The sequence below is a fragment of the Peromyscus californicus genome, unplaced genomic scaffold (assembly GCF_007827085.1).
Source record: "Peromyscus californicus insignis strain IS unplaced genomic scaffold, ASM782708v3 Scaffold_6__1_contigs__length_162567912, whole genome shotgun sequence".
Taxonomy (NCBI): Eukaryota; Metazoa; Chordata; class Mammalia; order Rodentia; family Cricetidae; genus Peromyscus; species Peromyscus californicus.
The window spans coordinates 84,081,625-84,099,740 of record NW_026294584.1 but is presented as its reverse complement, the minus strand read 5'-3'; the positions used below and the strand labels follow the sequence as shown (position 1 = coordinate 84,099,740).

Below are 18,116 nucleotides of genomic sequence, written 5' to 3'. Positions count from 1 at the left end.
CTTCCTCAGGACTTTAATGCTATATATAATTAGATAAAAATTTTCTTTCCACGATAACACTACCTTGGTATATGTGTATGTTGGTAAGGGGGGCATTGACAGACCTCTTGTATGAATCTCAGTTCTTGCTGTATTGTTACACTGGAAAAAATTTAATTTTTCATGTAAGTCATGCAAAGTACTCCCTTGTTTTTAATGTTAGACCTTGGGAAGAGGACATACATTCATATAGAACAGTTCCTCTGATCCATATATAAAAACATCACATTGCCCTTAACTCCAGCCAAAGAAAAACACTGTCTGCAGCTGGAGACAGCAGAATGAGCAATTAGGGCAGCCCAGGCTCTCACTTCTGCTTCCCTGGGTGGTTTATGTCATGGCTTGAATCACTGTGGGAGGGTAACTGCTAGCCTGCTGACAGTAATAAGTTGCCACATCTTCAGGCTGCAGGCCATTGATCTTGAGAGAAAACTGTGTGCCATATCCACTGCCACTGAACCTCGATGGAACCCCACTGGCCAAGCTGTTTGCATCATAGATCAGGAGCTTAGGAGGATTCCCTGGTTTCTGCTGATACCATGCTAACCAATTACCAATGTCCTGACTTGCACGGCATGTGATAGTGACACTTTCTCCCAGAGATGTAGACAGGGAGGCTGGAGACTGGGTCATCTGGATGTCACATCTGACACCTGAAATTGGAAAATTGAAGACAAATTTCTACAAAATTAATCAGGTTAAAAGAGGACTTTCTTGGGGACCAGGCAACACTGACCATAGTTAACTTAATAAATTTCCAATGCTATCTTCCTTACCTGTAAGCCAGAGCAGTAGCAACCCAAAGAGCTCAGTGGGGGCCCTCATGTCTGTGCTGGGACCTGTGTGTGATTGCAGCACAGGGTGTGACTTGCATATGAAGAAGCCCTCAGGGCAGTGGGCTGTGCTCTGGGCACATGCAAATCAGCAAAGGCTGAGCAGAGCCATTGGACTGGCCAAGTGACTCATTAAAGGCTTGTGATCTCTCATGTCTCAAAACAGAGAGGCAGCACAGATTTATTTGTAGGAAATGTGCTCCTCTTTGGACAACAGAGAACAGCACTAGTCTATGTGCTGCACTTTATTTTGAATTGTCATGTTCAATGTAGAAGTCCCTTGTTATTTTTCCCTCCGTGGCAGGGAATGTCTGATATGGTACAATTTTAGAAAGTACATACATCATTAAAGGGTCACTTCACATGTAGCTATAGACGATATGGAGGCAATGGGGCTTATTGTTTCTTTCTTCCCTGGTTTTGATTAAACTTGATTTGAATCACAACATTTCTCTCTTTCCTTTCCACTCTCCAATACCTCCCATAGAACCCTTCCCACTCTCTTTTAAATCCATTTTTCATTAATTGTTATTTTATGGACATATGTATATGTGTACATGTATATATTCCTGATGTAATTGGTGAGAACATAAAATGTTACTTATATGTATGTTTTCAGGGCTGACCATTTCACAATTGACAACCAGTTGTGTGCTCTTCCCTGATTCTTCACACACCAGGGACAAGAGGCTTTGCAGATATGAAGTTCACACTCACATTAGTTCACAGTCAGTTATTTCATAGCACTAAACATAGAGGCAGTTTATACCGTAGAGGTGTGGCCCAGTGTCTCAATATTAAGAGGCTGTGAATAGTCTCTCAAAGAAGAAACACAAACACACACACACACACACACACACACACAGAGAGAGAGAGAGAGAGAGAGAGAGAGAGAGAGAGAGAGAGAGAGAGAGAGAAAGAAAGAAAGAGACAGAGAGACAGAGTGTGTGTGTGTGTGTGTGTGTGTGTGTGTGAGAGAGAGAGAGAGAGAGAGAGAGAGAGAGAGAGAGAGAGAGAGAGAGAGAGAAAAGGGTTCATTTGCATAGATCCATACCATTATCAACATTCAAGATCAAAGAAATGGACAAAAGAGATTTTTCAAATGCCAATGAAATGTCAAACCTTGCCACATTTTTCACATTCTATAATGATCCAAGCTGGAGATTTTGACTTCAACTGCATTACTAAATGATTTCCCTTAGGCTTACTGACATAATTTTTCCTATGGCCTTTATTTTCTCAATTTTGGAAATACTGTAAGATGCTAAGCAGCACTTTCCATTCATGTTATGAGGTTATTCAACCCAGTAACTGCATCTGCTCTGTACTGGACTGCAGTGAGTGATGATGGAAGAGGAAACAGATGTGACACTGATCCTCCTATCCAAGATGATCAGTGTTTAGGGTCAGAACCCTGCTGTCGGGATTTTTTCCATCTGTAACACAAGGAATGGTCAGGATTCTGTGTTCTCCACTGACTAACTGTGGGTAAGAACTTTGCTGGAACCACATTCACAGAAGTGGGAATGGACTATAAGAAAATGCTGAAAACCAAGTTTATCAGAAACTAGGAACTTCTCTTGTCCCTAGTGTTACAAATATGGATGATTCAAAGTTTGGTAATCTTGATTGGATAGGCATGTATTTTTGACTGCCCCTGCTGGAGTGACTGTAAAAATGAGGACAGGGTTGGCTCTTTGTTCAAGTGTAGCCCTGGAAAAATTAGACAATAATTCATGGCAAGTTGTAATTTGCTCAGGAAACTAATGAACCAGACTTGAGACTATTTATTCCTGTGTATAATCAGCAGCATTAGGAAGAATTCTACATAGGCTATCACACATAAATATGTGCCCAATACATACATAAGCAACCCAATTCTGGCTACCCAAAGGCAGGAAAATATTGGGCTGGGAAACTGCTTAATCATAGACTTGTTGTCCACTGTGAAAAATGAATCCTGGCATAGAGCCCAGTATTCATTCAATGGTGCACTCCTTTGGGCCCAGCTCTTGAGAGTAGGAAGCAGGAATTCCAGTAAGATCTACAGGAGACCAGAATTTTATCAGGAAATAAGATCTAAGTTTGAAAACACTTAGGAAATCCTGAGGACAATATATTAAACATAGTTACATAAATTAATGTAGTAGAGAATTTATTACTTCCAACACACATGTTCAATACATATTCAAGCTATAGCAGACAAAACTGTGCAAATTGGAAAAAGTAGTAGTCAGGAATACTGCTAATATACCTAATCTTAGGAACACTGTAAGCATATATATAATTAGAAGTTATATTGGCAATATTGTGGCAAAGTCAGTCAATTTGAAGCAATTCCTTACTTCAATAACAAATTTTAGGTTATTTCAGGTAGCGGAGTTAATATAGTTCAATGTGAGATATTGGTGTTTCCTCAGAGGTCACCTGGATACCTGGGGTTTCTCCTGCATCATTATCAGCAGCATCTCAGAGTCCATCAAAAACACTGGCTCCACAAAGCCGCAATGTGTAGTCAGACCTTTTTTTTTTTTTTTTTTTTTTTTTTGGTACACAACTCCCAAATAATGACATGGAGACTTCTTATTAAGTATGAAAACTTGGCCTTATCTTAGGCTTGTTCTCAACTAGCCTTTACAAATTCATTAACCATTTATATTATTTTACAATCTGCCATGAGGCTTGTTAACTCTCATATACTGTACATCTAATATTACTCTACATCTCCCTGCCGAAGTCCCCGACCTCTCAGATTTTTTACCAAATTACACTCTCTACTGGGAAGTCGTGCCAGTCTTCTTCTGACTAGCTATTGACCATTCAATTCTTTATTAAGCCAATCAGAATCTGTCTTAACCAGGTGAGGTAAAATAGACACAACTTTACACAGCGTGATCAAAATCCTGCAACAACAATACAGAAGGAAGTATATGTGTAAAATCTGAGAGAAGGATTGTTTTGAACATGAAATGCCTTAGAATATATTTTTTAATTACTCAGTTGAATCAAGGCATGTAAAAATATGGCAGGGGACTTCTGTATGTTAGTATATGTAGCCTTTTTTGTAACTCCAAATTCTAAACTTAAAGAATAGATTATACAACATTCTAAAACTATATTTTCATGTAGTAGAATGAAGTCTGTTTGTCATAATTGGATAGATTCCCACCTCTCATACATTAGTTGTTGGTAGGCCACCCATTTCCACAGTGCTGCACATTTTGCAAAACTGCAGTAAGACAAAAATTATCAAAGTTGCCACCCCAACAATTGTTGATAGAGAATTGTGATTTCATTGTTTCCTGTCTTCCCCCAGGAGACACAGTCTCTGATAAACGACTACTCTGTTCTCTCCCCTCCCTAAATTGGAACCTTTTATAAAATATGAATTCCTAAACTCCTGTGTGTATTCTTTGAATCCCAATGACTTCCTCCTCAGGATCAGTGCCCAGGTCAGGAAGTTTCACTAACAGCTCTCAAACATTTCTCTGCTCAGGATCCCACAAGTTGGGGCCACTGATTGTCTTATCTAATTATTTCCATCTATATTTTCCATTTTATTCTTTGCAGGGTTGGCTGGCTGAAAGCACTTGAATGAAACTCAGCCTTGATTCTGTTGCAGAAATATTGGAATGTTCTGTCCCATATCATACTCTTGACCATACTGCATCTTCAATATGATCTTCCGCAGACTCCTCAGAATCTGAAACGTTTTTTGTTCTAGTTTGTAGAATCATGTGAATACTGTTCTTCTGTAGACAGTATTGAGTTGCAGCATCTTCAGCCTCTATATTGCTTATTGTGAAAGAGTAGCAAGTCCAAGAGTCACTGAAAATGAGTGAGCTGTGACTAAAGAAGTCAGCATGGAGGTACCATAAATCAGGAGCTTAGGATTTGCTCTAAGCTTCTGCTGGTACCGTTGGAAGTAATCAGGTATCCCACTTGATGTGGCCCCATAGATGATAATGATCCTCTTTTCTTGAGAAGCAGCCAGGGATTCTGGAGCTGGTTAAAAACAATTTCTCTAATCAGCACTATGAAGGGACAGATGAAAATAGATAGAAATAAGTAAAAAGCAAGATTTTATTGTATTTTCATACCACATATACTATGCAAAGAATAAAAAGATGATGATAAAGAAGTAGAGGAGGAGAAAGAGAAAGAAAGGAAGAAAGAAAGGAAATAAATAAAGAAGGAAGAATCAAAAGATGCTGCTTTTAAAATACAACTTCCATGAGGAAAACGATCCTGGGTTTGAGTTGGAGCCTCCCCTCTTTCTCAGGCAGGGTTTAGTGAGTAACAGCATGTTGACAGTTTATACAAATAAACCCATCTTATTGTGTGGTGGCTGTCTCTGACTACAAACTTCTCCTTTCTAAGATCATTCTTTAAAAAGCCAGTAGTAGCCTTCTGTGGCCTCCAAGAAGTAAAAATGCAAACAACAGCATATAGGCTGGGATGTTCTTGTCTCATTAACACATGAGTCATTCCACTTGTAATATTTAATTCAGTTTAGTCCCAAATCTCTTATTTTTTTTTTTCTCTATGGCATTGCCTGCTCCTGGTCCAGAGTATTCCTCACATGTTTCCTCATATCCAGGCTTAGTTTGACTTATATGGATGACAGGTTCTACTTTGCAGTGTATGTTATTTATTTTTCCTTGATAAAGGAAAGCTAAGGATGACTCTAATGTACATTGGAAACCCAAGGCCAGATCAGGCAGATGTTCAGCTAATGCCTTTCTCATCCATCCCAGTTTAATTGAATGTCTCTGAACCAAAAAAGTCTTGGGAAAACCAGTAAGGGTCCTTATTTATGGTCTGGAAAACAGGTATTTTTAGGGAAGTCCCACAGAAGCCACATGCAGCTGAACTCTCACTTCTGAAACAGAAGGAAACATAAATAATGATTTTGCAGCATCTACCATGAATTCAGTATTCTGTGTCATGCTGACTTTGAGAGGAACTTGGGCATTTATTCTCCTCAGCCAAGGCTGAGTGATCTTCTTTACAATGTCACCAGCTTTCAGTGACTCTGTCAATGAAATGTGCTCAAACTAGTCTCACAGAAATGGTCAGAGGCCTGAAGTCATTTGTGGATGCTAAGTGGGTCAAGAGTTGTATTTTCACAGTGTTTTTCAGCACCAAGGCTGGTGTCCTTATCTAGGTTAAACATGCGTTAGTATTGCCCTCTTCTGGAGATAAGGGTAATTGGCCAAGGCAGAGCCTAGAGGGAAAACTTTGAGGCTGATTATCAGTGTAAATCCTAGTAATTTAAGAGGATATGGTAGAAAGATATGAAGGTAATTGAACTGGGAAGAGAAAGGAGTGGAAATGATGTAAATACAGGACTATATTCATAGACATATTTATTCCAAAGAAAATCTCAACAGTTCATAAACATGGGGAAAATACACATATTGATTAAAAAGGCAAAATTTATAGTTCCATTCTTTCTCTTTCCTGTACCAAACTGGCTAAATCTATTTGTATAATTATAAAATGCCACCATTTTGCATCCTCTTCAGGTAGAAGAGAATTTTTGTTTGTTTACTTGTTTCATATTTCAAGCAGCACTAAATAACTTTTGCCCTGAACTTTGTTCATTTACTTACATTATCCTCAATCATTTTGCCAGCTATTTGTCTGTACTTCTGCTTTGTGTGTTTCAAAAGTCTTATTCAATGAATTGAAGCAAACATATAGTAAATCAGGAAAGGATTTTATTCATAATCAGAATGAATTAAAGGACACATACATTGCAATAGAGTATCATTCCTTGCATGAAATATACTCAACAGATAATTCTAGCTTCTCTTTGTCATCCACAGGAGAAGGTGGTTGCTTGTAGGTCTAATGTATATTATTTTCTGTTTTTCAATGCACACAACCTTTTCCTATGGTATATCTTATTATAATCATATGAATGGTAGATAATATATATGCATGAGATAGTAAATAGGACAGTTTTCATAAAATTTTATTTTAAGAATGTATTTTTGCAACACAAAATCAGTTGTAGACAGAAGAGTTGGACTACTCCGACTCCATTTTATCTTCCTGAGTATTTTTTTTTGCCATGCTATAGAATTCTATTAAGCCATGGGTTAGAGTGACTTCATTGCTTCCTTTGGAGAGGGGTGTTTATGGACTTTTGTAAAGTTGTGGTTCACAATTGAAAATACTTTGATTGGAGACAAATATGTCCAGAGATCAAGCCCAGTGAGTCCAAGGTTGCTAAGCAATGCCTACCCTTACCTGCCCAACTCTGACTCAGTTTTTCCCCATAGTAAACTATCTTAGATATTTCACTTGCTATGGCGGTTTGAATGAGAATGTCCCCCATAAGTTCACATATTTGAATGCTTGGACCTAAGTTCTTGAAACTATTTGGGAAAGATTAGTTTTTTCAGGAAATTTCAATGAGGATGGGCTTTGAAGTTTCAAAAGCTCAATCCATATCAGATAGCTTTCTGACTTTCACTGCTTGTTATTTGCAGATAAATATTTAACCTCTTAGCTACTGTTCCAGCACCATGAATGCCTACCTGTTGCCATGTTTCCCTCTGCTATATTGGTCCCCAAATAACCCTTTGGAACTACAAGTCCCAAAATTAAATACCTTCTTTTACAATTTGCCTTGATAATGGCATCTTATCACAACAATAGAAAAGTAAGCCATTAAATAAATTATAATCAAGTTACAATCTGTATAATCAGAGAGGTCAATAATAGAGGAATTGACTGGGGGAGTATTTGGTATGGGGAAATGAAAACAATTTTGTGGTTAGACTGGACCTTTGGGGGGGGGGTCAAGAATGGGAGAATCAGGTGGAAAGTGCTTGAAAGACACAAATGAGTGATGGAATGAGAGGAAAGTCATCTAGAATTGAAGAGTATTTGAGGAGCATTTGAGGGGATATATGGGATCCTCGTTCAGTGTAAACTTCCTATAATGTACAATGATGACCCTAATGAATTCCCCAAATAATGAGGGAGACAGTGTTTTTTTTTTTTCAGAAAAGACTTTATTATCTAGTGATGCATACTGAGAACATATAGAAATCTGCATGGTCCACTTCCCATGCAGTAGAACAGTGTTCACTTTACAGTAAGTGGCTGTCAACTGTTTATGCAATAGACAACACTTTAAAGTCACATTTTAAAGAAAAGCTTCATTTACAAAAGAATTAAAAGGTAAAGAAGCAATTACCGCTTTTAAAAAGCAGCTGCTTTGTTCAGGAGTGGAAGATTTATGCCTGTATTGAAAGACAACATGATCACAAATAATGCAAACAATGAACAAATGAGACAGAATTCTTACTGGCTATCACTTCTTACAAAATGAAGCACATTTCTGGGATTGGGTGTCATCCAAATGAGTTGTTGACAATGGCTTTCATGAAAATCCCCAGACAAGCCAGGCTGCTGACAAGACAACAGGTTGCTCTCCACAAACTGACAGTAAGACCCCACTGAAGAAGACAAAACCCACATAAATCACTGACCATAGAGAGGTCAAACTGGTGCCTACATGGAAAATTCACCCCATGTTCTAGTGCTACCAAGTGAATACCAACCCAACCAAAAAAATATTTGATCTATATTCTGTCCTGCCTGCAAAATATGCTATGGCAATTGTGGCACTAACCTTGTGAGAAAATCAACCGATTTTGTCTGATTTGACTTAAGGCCCAATCTATGAGAGGGAACCCATACCTGACACTCCTTTGGTAACCAAGAACTACAGTCTAAACAGCCCAGAAAAATAAGGGTAAAACCAAATATATCCCCACAGAGGCCTCCCCCTGTGGCAGAAGAGAACAAATAGAGAGACCAATAACAAGACATTTTTCAGAGAGAGAGAGAGAGAGAGAGAGAGAGAGAGAGAGAGAGAGAGAGAGAGAGAGAGAGAATGAAGGGTACATCATGAAAAAGGAAGCAAAAGGTGTGGGCGGGACAGAAGAGATTGGGGACACCGTGAGAGCAAGGTATTCTATAGCAAGGGAGCCAAGTTCATATGAGCTGACAGTGACAAAACATTACAAACAGGACCTCCCTCTTTCTGCACCAGGTCCTCTGTCTATGTACTATAGTTTTCAGTTGAGTTCTTTTATGTGAATCCTGAATGTGGAAGGAAGTGGGGCTCTGATTCTTGCTGTTTCTCTTGGAGGAAAGTTCCTCCTCTCCATGCATTTGATATGAGAGCTGGCAAGCTATCTGAAGACCATGTGGTCAGGAGGACTCACATTGTGAGAATAATCTCTTCCCAGTATCAGTTTGTCTGGGTACTAGTCCCTCAGGATTTTTCAAATATTTAATACTTATTTATTTTTATTTTATATGTACTGATGTTTTGGCTGCATATTTGGTGAAAAACCATATAAGTGCAATGTCTCAGAGACTAGAAGAAGGGAAGGTCTAACATACCCTGGGACTGGAGTTATAGAGTTGCTAGCAGTGGTATGTGTGCTGGGAATCAAACCTAAGTCCTGTAGCAAAACCGCTAGTGTTCTTAATCACTAAGCTATCTCACCAAGCTGCTTCCTCAGGATTTTAATGCTATATATAATTAGATAAAAGTTTCCTTTCAAAGGTAACTCTACCTTGGTATATGTGTGTGTTGGGGAGGGGGCTGTTGATAGCCCTATTGTATGAATCTCAGTTCTTGCTGTAAGTCATGCAAAGTACTCCCTTGATTTTAGTGCTAGAGCTCGGAAAGAGGACATACATTTATGACATAGAACAGTTCCTATGATCCATATATAAAAACATCACATTGCCCTTAACTCCAGGCAAAGAGAAACACTGTCAGCAGCTGGAGACAGCAGAATGAACAATCAGGGCAGCACAGGCTCTCACTTCTGCTTCCCTGGTGGTTTATGTTATGGCTTGAATCACTGTGGGAGGGTTACTCTTACCCTGCTGACAGTAATAAGTTGCCGTATCTTCGGACTGCAGACCATTGATCTTGAGAGAAAACTGTGTGCCAGATCCACTGCCACTAAATCTCGATGGGACCCCATCTGCCAATCTATTTGCATAATAGATCAGGAGCTTAGGAGGATTCCCTGGTTTCTTCTGATACCATGATAGCCAACTACCAATGTTCTGACTTGCCAGGCATGTGATAGTGACACTTTCTCCCAGAGATGTAGACAAGGAGGCTGGAGACTGGGTCATCTGGATGTCACATCTGCCACCTGAAATTGGAAAATTGAAAACAAATTTCTACACAATTAATCATGTTGAAAGAGGACTTCCCCAGAGACCAGAAAGCACGGACCTCAGTTAGCCGAATAAATTTCCAACAATGCTGTTTTCCTTACCTGTGAGCCAGAGCAGCAGCAACCCAAAGAGCTCAGTGGGGGCCCTCATGTCTGTGCTGGGACCTGTGTGAGGCTGACTCCTGCACAGGGTGTGACCTGCCTATGAAGAAGCCCTCAGGGCAGTGGGCTGTGCTCTGGGCACATGCAAATCAGCAAAGGCTGAGCACAGCCATTGGACTGGCCAAATGACTCATTAAAGGCTTGTGGTCTCTCATGTCTCAAAACAGAGAGGCAGCACAGATGTATTTGTATGGAATGTGCTCCTCTTTGGACAACAGAGAACAGCACTAGTCTATGTGCTGCACTTTATTTTGAATTGTCATGTTCAATGTAGAAGTCCCTTGTTATTTTTCCCTCCGTGGCAGGGAATGTCTGATATGGTACAATTTTAGAAATTACATTCATCATTAAAGAAAGGGTCCATTCACATGTAGCTGTAGAGAATATTGAGGCAATGGAGTTTATTGTTTCTTTCTTCACTGGTTTTGGTTAAACTTGATTTGAATCACAACATTTCTCTCTTTCCTTTCCACTCTCTAATACCTCCCATAAACACTCCCCACTCTCATTTAAATTCATGGTCCATTTTTTTCATTAATTGTTATGTCATGCACATATGTATTTGTATACATGTATATATTCTGAATATAATTGTTGAGAACATGAATTGTTACTTGTATATATGTTTTCAGGGCTGACGATTTCACAATGGACAACCATTTGTGTGCACTTCCCTGATCCTTCACACAACAGGGACAAGAGGCTTTGAAGATATGAAGTTCACACTCACATTAGTTCACAAGCAGTTACTTCATAGCACCAAACATAGGGGTGGTGTGGCCTACTGTCTCAATTCTAAGAGACTGTGAATAGTCTCTCAAAGAGGAAACACGCACACACACACACACACACACACACACACAGAGAGAGAGAGAGAGAGACAGAGAAAGAGAGAAAGGGTTCATTTGCATAGGTCCGTACCATTATCAACATTCAAGATCAAAGAAATGGACAAAAGAGATTTCTCAAATGCCAATGATGTGTCAAACCTTGCCAGACTTTTCACATTCTATAATGATCCAAGCTGGAGATTTTGACTTCAACTGCATTAGTAAATGATTTCCCTCAGGCTTACTGACATAATTTTTCCTGTGGCCTTTATTTTCTCAATTTTAGAAATACTGCAAGATGCTAAGCAGCACTTTCCATTCATGGTATGACGTTATTCAGTTCAGTAACTGCATCTGCTCTGCACTGGACTACAGTGAGTGACAATGGAAAAGGAAACAGATGTAACACTGATCCTCCTATCCAAGATGATCAGAGTTTAGGGTCAGAACCCTGCAGTCGGGATTTTCTCCATCTGTAACACAAGGAATGGTCAGGATTGTGTGTTCTCCACTGACTAACTGTGGGTAAGAACTTTGCTGGAACCACATTCACAGAAGTGGGAATGGACTATAAGAAAATGCTGAAATCCAAGTTTATCATAAACTAGGAACTTCTCCTGTCCCTAGTGTTACAAATATGGATGATTCAAAGTATGGTAATCTTGATTGGATAGACATATATTTTTGACTGCCCCTGCTGGAGTGATTGTAAAAATGAGGACAGGGTTGGTTCTTGGTTCAAGTGCAGCCCAGGAAATAGCAGACAATAATTCATGACAAGTTGTAATTTGCTTAGGAAACTAATGAACCAGACTTGAGACTATTTATTCCTGTGTATGATCATCAGCACCATGAAGAATTCTACATAGGCTATCACACATATATTGTGCCCAATATATACATGTGCAATCCAATTCTGGCTACCCAAAGGTAGGAAAATATTAGGCTGGGAAACTGCTTAATCATAGACTTGTTGTCCACTTTGAAAAATGAATCCTGGCATAGAACCTAGTATTCATTCAATGGTGCACTCCTTTGGGCCCAGCTCTTGGGAGTAGGAAGCAGGAATTCCAGTAAGATCTACATGAGACCAGAATTTTATCAGGAAATAAGATCTAAGTTTGAAAACACTTAGGAAATCCTGAAGACAATATATTAAACGTATTTTCATAAATTAATGGAGTAGAGAATTTATTACTTCTACCACATATGTTCAAACATTATTCAAGTTAGAGGAGATAAAACTATGCAAGTTGGAAAAAGTATCAGTCAGGAATACTGCTAATATACCTAATCTTAGGAACACTGTAAGCATATGTATAATTAGAGGTTATATTGGCAATATTGTGGCAAAGCCAATCAATTTGAAGTAATTCCTTACTTCAATAACAAATTTTAGGTTATTTCAGGTAGCATAGTTAATATAGTACAATGTAGGATTTTCGTGTTTCCTCAGAGGTCACCTGGATGCCTTGTTGTTCTGCTGCAACAGCAACAGCAGCATCTCATTTTTTTTCATTGTTATTTCATGTACATATGTATTTGTATTCATATATGTTCCCAATATAATCTGTTGAGAACATAAAATGTTACTTATATGTATGTTTTCAGGGCTAACCATTTCACAATGGACAACCAGGTGTGTGCTCTTTCCTGATCCTTCATATAATACTGAATAGCCTTTGAAGATATGATGTTCACACTCACATTAGTTCACAACCAGTTATTTCATAGCATGAAACATAGGGGTGGGGTGGCCTAGTGTCTCAGTACTAAGAAGCTGTGGAAAGTCTCTCAAAGAGGAAAAAAACACACAGAGAGAAAGTGTTCATTTGTATAGATTCATGCCATAATCAATATTCAAGATAGAAAAAATAGACATAAGAGTCTGTCTTCTCAATAGCCAAAAAAAAGTCAAACGTCTATAGTGGACTACAGTGAGTGCCAATGGAAAAAGAAACAGATGTGACACTTATCCTTGTATCCAAGAACGTCAGTGTTTAGGGCCAGAGCCCTAGGACAGTATTCTCTGTTTTCCACTGACTAACTGTGAATAAGTACCTGCCCAACCACATTCCCAGAACTGATAAGGGACTCTGAGGAAATGCTAGAAATGAAGTTCATCAGAAACTAGAAACTTCTCTTGTCCCCAGTGCTACAAAGATTGGTGGTTCAAAGGTTGGTGATCTAGCAGGGCGGTGGTGGTGCACGCCTTTAATCTCAGCACTCGGGAGGCAGAGGCAGGTGGATCTCTGTGAGTTCGCGGCCAGCCTGGACTACAGAGTGAGTTCCAGGAAAGGTGCAAATCTACACAGAGAAACCCTGTCTCCAAAAACAAACAAAACAAGCAAACAAAAAAAGTTGGTGATCTTGATTGGATAGACATGTATTATTGCTCCCCCTGCTGAAATGATTCTTAAAAATGAGGACAGGGTTGGTTCTTTGTTCAAGTGCAGCCCAGAAAAGGAGACCATAATTCATGGGAAGTTAGAATTGGCTCAGGAAAACTAATGTTCCAGACTTGGGGCTATTTATTCCTGTGAATGATCATCAGCATTGGGAAGAATTCTACATAGGCTATCACATATAAGTAGGTGCAGAACACATACATGTGCAACCCAATTCTGATTACCCATCAGTAAGAAAATATTGCACGGGGAAACTACTTAATCTTAGATTGTTGCCCAATGTGGAAAATGAATCCTGGCATAGAGTCCAGTATTCAATGATGTACTCCACTGGTCCCAGTGCTTTGGAGTAAGAAGCAGGAATTCCAATTAGAGCTACATGAGACCAGGATTTTATCAGGAAAAAAATCTAATTTTGAAAACACTTAGGAAATCCTGAGGACAATATATTAAGCATAGTTTCATAAGTTAATGGAGTACAGTTTTATGACTTCCAACACACACGTTCAATATGCATTTGAGTTATAGAACATAAAACTATGTAGATTAAAAAATTATTAGTGAAGAACAGAGGTAATATACCTAAACTTTGGAACACCCTAAGCATATATATAATTATAAGTCATATTTGCAATATTGTGGCAAAGTCAATATTGTGAGTATATGTAATATATTTGTACTTTCAAACTCTATACTTTAATGACTAGATTATACAATGTTCTAAACCTATATTTTTATGTAGTAGTATGAAGTCTTTTTGTCATAATTTGAAAGCTTTGCACCTTTCCTATATTAGTGTTTTTTTTTTTTTTTTGGTTAGGCCACCCATTTCCACAGTGCTGCACGTTCTGTAATAATACAATAAGATACTATCATCAAAATTTGCCACCTGAACAAGTGTTAATAGAGAATTCTGTTTTCACTGTTTAGTTTCTTACCCCAGGAGACACAGACAGTCCCTGATGGAGGACTACTCTGTTCTCCTTCCCTAAATGGAATCTTTTATAAAAATATGAATTCCTAAAGTCCTGTGTGTATTCTCTGAAGCCCAATGACTTCCTCCTTAGGATCAGTGCCCAGGTCAGGAAATTTAAATCACAGCTCTTAAACATTTCTCTGCACAGGATCCCACAAAGATGAGGCCTCTGGTTATCTTATCCCATTGTCTCCATCTGTATATGATCTTTTCTCTTTTGCAGGGTGCGCTGGCTGAAGTCCCTCAAGTGAAACTCGGCCTTGATTCTGTTGCAGAAATATTGGGAAATTCTGTCCCATATCATACTCTTGACCATATTGTATCTTCAGGTGAGAAAGTAGCAGAGTCCTGAGAACTGTATGAATGAAGTACTGTTCTTCTGTTGACAGTAGTAAGTTGCATCATCTTTAGCTTCTGTGCTGCTGATGGCGAGAGAGTAAGAAGTCCCAGAACTACTGCTACTGAGTGAGTTGTGACTATAGTAGTTGGGTTGAATGTACCATAAATCAGGAGTTTAGAATTTTCTCTCAGTTTCTGCTGGTACCAGTGGAAGTAATCAGGTTTGCCATTTGATGTGGCCCCATAGGTGACAATGACCATCGCTCCTTAAGAAACAGTCAGGGATGCCGGAGACTGGTGAGAACAATTTCTCCAATGATGTCAATATGGAGGGAGAGATGAAAAGAGATAGAAATCAGTAGGAAGCAAGATTCCAGTATATTTTTCATACTACACATACTATGAAAAGAATAAAAAGGTGATGACAATGAAGGAGAAAAGGGGTAAGAGGAGAGGAAAGAGGAAATCAAGGAAAGAAAGAAGGAAGGAAGAACTGAAAGGAACATCTTTTAAAATAAAACTTCCAGGAGGAAAACGATGCTGAGTTTGAGTGGTCGCCTCCCTTATTTCTCGTGCAGGATTGAGTGAGTAGCAGTAGGTTGACTCTTTGCACCACCAAACCCTTCTTGTTGTCTGGTCTCTGTCTCCGACTACAAACTTTTCTAAGTTAATTCTCTTAAAAGCAAGTCAGAGCTACCCGTGGCCTCTCAGGAGTAAATATGCAAACATTGGTGTGTAGGCTAGGATGTTCTTGGCTCATAAACACGAGTCATTTCACTTACTTGTATTTAATTTAATAAAGTCCCAAATCTCTCATTTTCCCCCTCTACATTGTTGCATGATCTTGGTCCAGAGTCTCCCAGACAGCTAGGCTTAGTTTGACCTGTTTGGATGTCAAGTTCTACTTTTGCAGTGTATGGTATTTTTTTTCTATGATAAAGCTCAGCTAAGGATAACTATAATGTACATTGGAAAACCCGAAGCCACAGATATGACTCATCCAGATCAGGCAGCTGCTCATATAAGGCTTTGCTCATCCATCTCAGTTTAATTAAATGGCCCTGAGTCCAAAAAGGTCTGTGAAAACCAGTGAGGGTGTCCATTTGTGATCTTGAACCAAGGTGTTTTCAGGGACAATTCCATCAAAGCCACATTCTGTTAAACATTCACTTCTGGAACAAAAAGAAACATAAATAATAATTTCATAGCATCTGTCATGAATCCAGTATTCTGCCTTATGTTGATTTTGAGGTTTTTATTCTCCTCAGCCAGGGCTGCGGTTATAAACAGGAGTGATCTTCTGGGAGATGCTTTACAGAGTCACCAGCGTGCAGGGGCTGTATCAATGAAATGTGCTCAGACCAGTCTCACAGAAGTTGTCAGGCCTGAGGACATTTGTGGATGCTAAGTGAGTCAAGTCTAGGAACTTCTCTCTCATTTGTATTTTCTTAATTTTATAATTTAATTTAATTTTACATATCAGTCTCAGATTCCCTTGTTCTTCCCCCTCCTGCCCCCCCTCCTGTCTTCCCCCCAGCCCAGTCCCCATTCCCATCTCCTCCAGGGCAAAGACTTCTCTGAGGATTGAGTTGAACCTGGTAGATTCAGTCCAGGCAGGTCCAGTCCCCTCCTTCCAGGCTGAGCCAAGTGTCCCTTTATGAGCCCCAGGTTTCAAACAGCCAATTCATGCACTGAGTACAAGACCCAGTCCCACTGCCTGGATGCCTCCCAAACAGATCAAGCTAATCAACTGTCTCACTTATCCAGAGGGCCTGATCCAGTTGGGGCTCCTCAGCTATTAGTTCATAGTTCATGTGTTTCCATTCGTTTGGCTATTTGTCCCTGTGCTTTATCCAACCTTGGTCTCAAAAATTCTTGCTCATACAAACCCTCCTCTTTCTCGCCAATTGGACACGGGGAGCTCCACCTGGGGCCTGGCTGTGGATCTCTGCATCCAGTTCCCTCAGTCATTGGATGGGGTTTCTAGGATGACAATTAGGGTGTTTGGCCACCCTATCACCAGAGTAGGTCAGTTTGGGCTGTCACTCGACCATTGCCAGTAGTCTATTGTGGGGGCATCTTTGTGGATTTCTGTGGTCCTCTCTAGCACTTTGCTTCTTCCTATTTTCATGTAGTCTTCATTTATCATGGTCTTTTATTCCTTGTTCTCCCTCTCTGTTCTTGAACTAGCTGGGATCTTCCACTCCCCTAAGCTCTCTTTCCCTCGGCCCTTGCCCTTCATTACTCCCACTCACATCCATGTTGTTCATGTAGATCTCATGCATTTCTCTGTCATTGGGCAATCCCTGTGTCTTTCTTGGGGTCCTGTTTTCTAGGTAGCCTCCCTGGAGTTATGAGTAGTAGTCTAGTCATCTTTGTTTTACATCTAGTATACTCCTATGAGTGAATACATACCATGTTTGTCTTTCTGAGTCTGGGTTACCTCACTCAGGATGATTTTTTCTAGATCCATCCATTTGCCTGCAAACCTCAGCCTACAGAATGGGAAAAGGTCTTCACCAACTCCACATCTGACAGAGGACTGATATCCAGAATATATAAGGAACTCAAGAAATTAGACATCAAAATGCCCAACAGTCCAATTAAGAAATGGGCTATAGAACTAAACAGAGAATTCTCAACAGAGGAAACTCAAATGGATGAAAGACATTTAAGGAATTGCTCAACATCTCTAATTATCAGGAAAATGCAAATCAAAACTACTCTGAGATACCATCTTATGCCTGTCAGAATGGCTAAGATCAAAAACACTGAAGACACCTTATGCTGGAGAGGATGTGGAGCTAGGGGAACTCTCCTCCACTGCTGGTGGGAATGCAAGCTTGTACAACCACTTTGAAAATCAATATGGCGCTTTCTTAGAAAATTGGGAATCAGTCTCCCCCAAGATCCATATACCACTCTTGGGCATATACCCAAGGAATGTTCAATCATACTACAAGGGAACTTGCTCAGCTATGTTCATATCAGCATTGTTTGTAATAGCCAGAACCTGGAAACAACCTAGATGCCCTTCAACTGAAGAATGGATAAATAAAATGTGGTACATATACACAATGGAATACTACTCAGCAGAGAAAAACAATGACATCATTTGTATTTTTATAGTAGTTTTCAGCACCAACGCTGGTGTCCTTGTCTGGGTAAATGTGTTAGTATTGCCCTCTACTGGACAGATGGGTAATAGGCTAAGGCAGAGTCTAGAGGAAAAACTATGAAGCTGATAATCAGTGCAAATCATAGTGTGTTAGGGGAAAAAAAAACATGGAAGACTAAGGCTT

General features: G+C 39.6%; 2 gene segments (V, D, J or C); both read right to left on the bottom strand.

Annotated features, from left to right (window-relative positions):
- Nucleotides 1-369: 369 nt before the first annotated feature.
- On the bottom strand, nt 370-881 carry LOC128099607 (immunoglobulin kappa variable 1-12-like). The segment is given in 2 exon segments: nt 370-692; nt 816-881. Coding segments are annotated over 2 exon segments (372 nt in total).
- An 8,871-nt stretch (nt 882-9,752) lies between these two features.
- On the bottom strand, nt 9,753-10,250 carry LOC128099606 (immunoglobulin kappa variable 1-39-like). The segment is given in 2 exon segments: nt 9,753-10,075; nt 10,202-10,250. Coding segments are annotated over 2 exon segments (372 nt in total).
- Between the last annotated feature and the right edge of the window lie 7,866 nt (nt 10,251-18,116).